The sequence below is a fragment of the Antennarius striatus genome, chromosome 16 (genome assembly GCF_040054535.1).
Source record: "Antennarius striatus isolate MH-2024 chromosome 16, ASM4005453v1, whole genome shotgun sequence".
Classification (NCBI taxonomy): domain Eukaryota; kingdom Metazoa; phylum Chordata; class Actinopteri; order Lophiiformes; family Antennariidae; genus Antennarius; species Antennarius striatus.
Genome location: NC_090791.1, coordinates 7136464 through 7142463, shown reverse-complemented (window position 1 = coordinate 7142463; position 6000 = coordinate 7136464). Strand labels below are relative to the sequence as shown.

The 6000-nt window shown below is 36.9% G+C and overlaps 1 protein-coding gene across 1 annotated transcript in view; it reads left to right on the top strand.

Annotated features, from left to right (window-relative positions):
- The first annotated feature begins 1900 nt into the window (after nt 1-1900).
- Nucleotides 1901-6000, top strand: part of LOC137610028 (meiosis inhibitor protein 1) — a 48329-nt gene continuing 44229 nt past the window's right edge. Inside the window, exons 1-4 of the mRNA XM_068337434.1 lie at nt 1901-2065; nt 2387-2510; nt 4727-4777; nt 5613-5686. Coding sequence (XP_068193535.1) covers nt 1901-2065; nt 2387-2510; nt 4727-4777; nt 5613-5686 — 414 coding nt within the window. The remainder of the gene's footprint in view (nt 2066-2386; nt 2511-4726; nt 4778-5612; nt 5687-6000) is intronic.

The window sequence follows — 6000 nt, the reverse complement described above, 5'->3', positions numbered from 1 at the left end:
CTCCTGCTACACCCTGCTGCCGAACGTGCGCGCGCGAGTCACGCCTTCCTGGCTCGCGCCCCTCCCTACTGGGTGTCATTTATCAGAACCGGAACTGCTGTAAGTTGTTGTTGCTTGAATAGTGATACAGTAAGAAGAAAAAAAAAAGATGATTTACTATTAGGGTTTGAATATTTTATTACTTTCCGGTTACAGTATTTAATAACATGGCATACAAGAGTAATAAAAGTACTCGAAAATAATAAATAAATAAATAAATATTTATTTATTTTTTTGCCTCCATCGAGTGATAATAGGAATAGCCTGGTGACAAGCGGTTCAATACAAACTGAGTAAATTGGGAAAAAGTTTCTATTGGTTACTGGAAAAACTTACTGCTGCCCAATGAAGGGGTTGGGTGGTATTATATTGGAACAAAATTATTTTTAATACATTATTGCTTAACATATTTGCATGGTAAATTAACTTTGCAAGCATTCAGTTTGTGTATGAGGGTTATACATAGGAAGCAGTTCAATGTACTGCACATAAAATAACCTATAAAGAAAACCAAAATAAATAAAAGAAACCAGAAGTCCAGCAATGAACATGTTTGCACTGAGAAAAATTTGAGTCTCTCTGAGTATGTGCCTTACTGGCCCCTGAATAAGTTTCATTATGATCTGGTTGTTGAATAACACTGAATGATATGATCAGCTAGAGATACACTTTCTCTTCTCTGAGTGTAAAAATGCAAGGCTGATGGATTTAGGTCTTGTCCAAGCACAAATTTAGTCTTCAAAAACAAATATTTTCCATCTTCTCATCGGAGATCTTCTGCTCGTCTCAGTCAGCCAAAAAAAACTTTGACCAACTGACAAAAATTATTTGTCAAACATGTAATGCACACTGAGAAACTAGAATTAGTTTAGTTTGCCTGGTGTACGAGGCAGAGTGTGTGATGGAGTACTCTGATGTGCTGTGAACTAAGCTTAGAGAGAATCAGAGAGACTTTACACTGACACATTGGTAGTGTCTAATTGACTCCTCCACATCTCTTATTATCGTTGTCATGGCAATAACCAAATCGTGGCACCCACTGTCAGATGACATACTACGAAATACACTCATGCATTGCAGCATACACTCGTTGCATATGATTCAGTAATGACATTTCTTGGAAGATGAATTGACACTGATTCGTGATTTTGAAAGTAATCGTGCATGCCTTTCACTGAAAAATATGATAAGCTGAACCTTGAATTTCTACAGCTTTTGATACATTTAGATCTCTGATTACACTGCCTAACAAGCAAAGTAAAGAAACAACCCTTGAGCAGAAATATCCATCCATGGATGATGTTGAACTCTATCCTTTTTATGTGTATATACAGTAATGCTGTACTTAAAAAGATTTAGACACTTAAACGAGGAAATCAGTGCACAACATAATGGATTCCCTTGTGCATCTTATTTATTTTTATATAACTTCACTGTAATTTTTGTGGACACTCAAACGTTAAACTCTTATTATTTGTCATGACACCTACTGCTCTTTTTGTTTGTATTGTTTTCGAATGATTAATAAAGCTTTGATTTAAAAAATTTAAAAAAAATCAACTTCTCCATTAGTCTTTAGCTTTAACAGATTGGAAGAATGTTCTGCTCCTTCTTAGAGTGAAAGTTTTTATTTTCCAGATTGTTTTATGTCATAACGTTGTTAATGGTAGGTCGTTACAGACGCAAAAAGAAAACTCAGACTGAAAGCAAAGTTTCTTTTTGAGGAGTACGAGGAAAAAATGCTAATAAGCTAGCATTAGCTTTCAATTTAACTGCGTCTTTTTTCTACTTCAATTGCACGTCGTCATTGTTGACAAGTCAAGGTTTGTGTCTTGTAGCGTGATCACGGATAAAGTCCAAAATGGCCAGCAGGGATATCGTTTACGACAAGAACCACTTCAGGCATGACCCCAAGTGGAGCGGCCGCCTGGGGCCTGCGGAGGGGGGCGGCCTGCTCCTCTGTGTGGCCTGTGTCGTGGAAATGATCGACAGTGAAAGCATCGCGGTAGGGAATAAGACGTCATTCGTTCGTTCATTCATTCATTCATTCATTCATTCATTCATTCATTCATTCATTCATTCATTCATTCATTCATTCATTTATTGATTCAGTTTATTTATTTTGTTAGTTGGTTTGCTTGTTTATGCTTTATTAATGTGACGACCTCCTCCTGTCAAAACGAATCACGAAGCATTTATCCTGGTGTTGTTTTTCACTTTTGTAACTTGATCATCCCACATTTCCTGTGTTTGGTATTTTGTATAATTGGCATAAGTATTTATTTAAAAAGAAAAACACCATTATAACGTACTTAATTTCCATGGATGTATTTACTTTTCCCTCCAGTCAGTGAGGAAGTCTTTTGCCTTGTCTGGTTTGAGTGGGGTGCTGAAGTGTTCTCCAGGGACATTGAGAGAGCTCCTCCGGCAGGACCACAGAGTCTCACTGCATTTTATATCTTCTCTACTGGGTGAGGAATACCGACACACTGCATAAGATCAGTCTATTAATTAAAGGCTTGCAAGATTTATGAGGAGACACAATTCACATTGATGATAGTGCGTAAAATCTTCGCTCTAATTCTCAAAGACACCTCTGCTTGCTCCTCACCAGCACTGAAGCAGACATGTTTAAGGTTGTTATCATTCATTCTAATCACTTGAATTTTAATGACAGGTAAAACCTGGAGTAGTTTCAACACTCTGATCTCCGTGCAGAAAATAAAGTTCCCCAATTTGAAAAAAGCAGTGCTATTGTCAAATCACATTTTTCTTTATTCACTGCTTTTTGGGCTACCTTTATAATGGAGTGATTTAAAATCTCCACAATGCAAAAAGTTGACTTGACACTTTTCTCTCGTGCAGATGATGCACAGAAAATGTATGACAGAATCCTCGAATACCACTATCTAATGCAATGTTTGGACCCCCAAACACTCAAACAGTGACTGCAGCTCTTGTGCAAATTGAAACTAATTTTATCTTCTACTCATCCCATTAATCACAACCACAGAGGAGTTGCAGAATTAATTTTACTGTGCCATTTAATTCACCCTTTAACTAATTAATCAAACTTTCCATTATTAGGCAAAGACGCAGTACATGATCAAGGTACACAGAGGTTATTCTTACTCATGCTACACATTGTTAATTTGAGATGTTGTAGAAATGAAAGTTGTTTTTCTTTATATTTAGAGGCATAAGTGGGGTTGACACCTGCTGTTTGTTTTGAATTAATCCAATACATTTAATGCATGGTATTTTAGCTTTTTTTTTTGGTACTGGATATTATATTTTGTTTCCACTGATGTAACTGATAGTTGCTTATAGTATAAGATGCAAGATTAAATGTAATGTAGTATTAGAGTTCATTAATTGAAATATCTGACACTTTGCAACCCTGACTTGAAAATCTAGATATTCTTTCCGTGGCTTTTCCAGCCAAACAATTTCATTTATTTTGAAGAGATAAGACAAAGTCCCAGAACATTGAATTGCTGGAAACAATCTGAAATCATTCAGGCAATGCTACTGTCACTCTTCTTGTGTATTGTTTTGTGGTTTGATGCTCTGTTTATAGAATTTTCTGACAAATGTTGTTAAAACACAGACTGGTCAATAATGGATGATGAACATCACATTATCACCAGACAATGTTCGTTGTAAATCTTGGAATGGGTAATGTGACTCGTTTATTTGTTTAGATGTTCATGTAGTCAGCATTGTGATGATGACCACATTCTCTAAAGGATATGATAGGGTATTCTTCTTCTCCTCCTGCTCCTCCCTCCTCCTCCTCCCCCCCCCCCTTACTTCTCCTCATTATTAATAATAATACTATCAGTAATATCAGGATAGTACATTATAGTCACTACTATCAATTGCTTAAGTTTTCTGGAGAAGATGGTAGAAAGCACTGGAGAGTTAATATATTAAATTATCTACCATAGCACTGCTATAATAACACCACAGCATGTTTTTATGGCACCACATTATCAGAGGATATTACTGACATGTCCTCCACACTGTATCAATTTGAGGTTATTACAGCATGAAGTATTAGACCCACACCATTTGAGCTCTAATCAAATTATACACAATGAGAGGATATGTGGTAAAATGGTAAGCTGGTGAAAGCTCTGATGAAGAGGAAAAGTTATTAAAAGAGCTATTACAGTACTTGTGGAAAGGTCTGCTGAGCTGAGCCTTGCCATGTGCCAAAGAGAACGTAGTCAAATAGAGAAGATATCATCTCCAGCAATTAACATTGTCCTTACCTAGCTTTCAAGGTAGCGTTTATGTTCTGCAGCTATAGAAATAGTGGAATTCTTTACCCACTTATACGTCAGGACGTGTTATTTTCTGTCTGTTTGTTTGTTTTAGAAAACTAGTAAACTAGTGGACCAGGAACATTTGTCACTGTCTCAGTGGTTCTGTTTGGGAACAAACTGCACAAACTGACCTCGACTTCAACACAAAAAGCCACTAAATATCTTTGTACGTCGTATCTTCTGCTCTTTTGTCAATTTGCCATGCATCCTTTTTTTTCTCTCCTTTTTATAGCATGAGTGTTCATTTTCCAGCTTCCTTTCTCCGTTTTAACCTCTGCTGTGACCTCTGTTTGTTTAGGTGGGTTTGTGAAGTATGCTTTTTAAAAAGTAGCTTGTCAATACCAATCTATTCGCAGGAATGCTTCACAGCACGAAGGACCCAGACACTCTGGAAAAGGCTGACCAAGGTGAAAAGATGACTCATTTGTTGTTTGGATGATAAGGGTTTCTGCATGGACACAGACTCACTGCTTTTGTATACACTCATACAATGACCTCATGTAAGAGTCATGTTTGTATTCACTCACCGCTGTATTGTGCCCTACTGGTCTTGCTGCCGGCATGTCTCCCAGCAAATTAGTAGTTTTAATCTTATACTTAAAATTGTCTTACAGAAGTTTTTCTTTCAAAATGTAAAAATTGTTTTAGTTAGTTCAAATGACAGTTTGATTTTATAGCAGCTGTGGTAATATGCCTAAAGGGCCTTTGTGCTGTAATAGTGAGCAGAATTTGACACTGCTTTTGCTCTTTCCACAGAGAATGTGTGATGAACACATCTCTAAACTCCTTTGAGCTCAACAAAGTATGCAGTCATAATGGCTGTGAAATAGAAAGGAATCTAAATCATTCAGATTTTTAGACCAACTTAATGGCAGCTTGGGTTTCGGTTGAGAGGTATACCTGCATGATGGTGATATCTGATGTTATGTTAATAAACAATATGAGTTGTACATAGTGTGTATTGACATGAGAATGAGAATGTACTAAAAAGCATTAAAAAGCTTTCATTAAAATAACCCCGGAAGCAGATTTGAAAATGACAAATCATGATTAGTCAAGGGCATTGAATTAAGTAATGCCCTCAATTATTAGATTCTTATTTTCCTTTTGTTACAGCTGGCAGTAATTTGCCAGAATCGTGGTAAAATCTATTTGACTGTTGTGTTCCTTTAATGAATTCTTCTATGCTTTCTGTTTAACATGCTGTGAATGCTTATGTCTTTGTTTTTCTTTGTATGTCAGTGCTTATACAGTTACTTCTGGAGCTCCAGACTGAGCTGTCATTCAGCTTCATTTTGGATTTGATACACAAACAGGTGAGGGACACATTCATAGACATAGAGAAACACCTTTGTGAGTACAGACACAGGAACATGCTTAACATCTTAAATGATAGAGCAGATTGTTTTGTAAACAATCCACTCGTCTCCTCCGTCTCCTTCTGTTGTGTTGCCTCTAGGGTGTGTGTGTGTGTGTGTGTGTGTGCGTGTGCGTGTGCGTGTGAAGAAGAGCCAACCGATGGTGCAAATAGAAAATGGTAGAGCTGTATATACTGGTAGGGATGCAGACAGGTCTTATTTCAGGTATGAGAATAAAGTCTAGTCACATGTTCAAATTTTCAGCCTGTTTT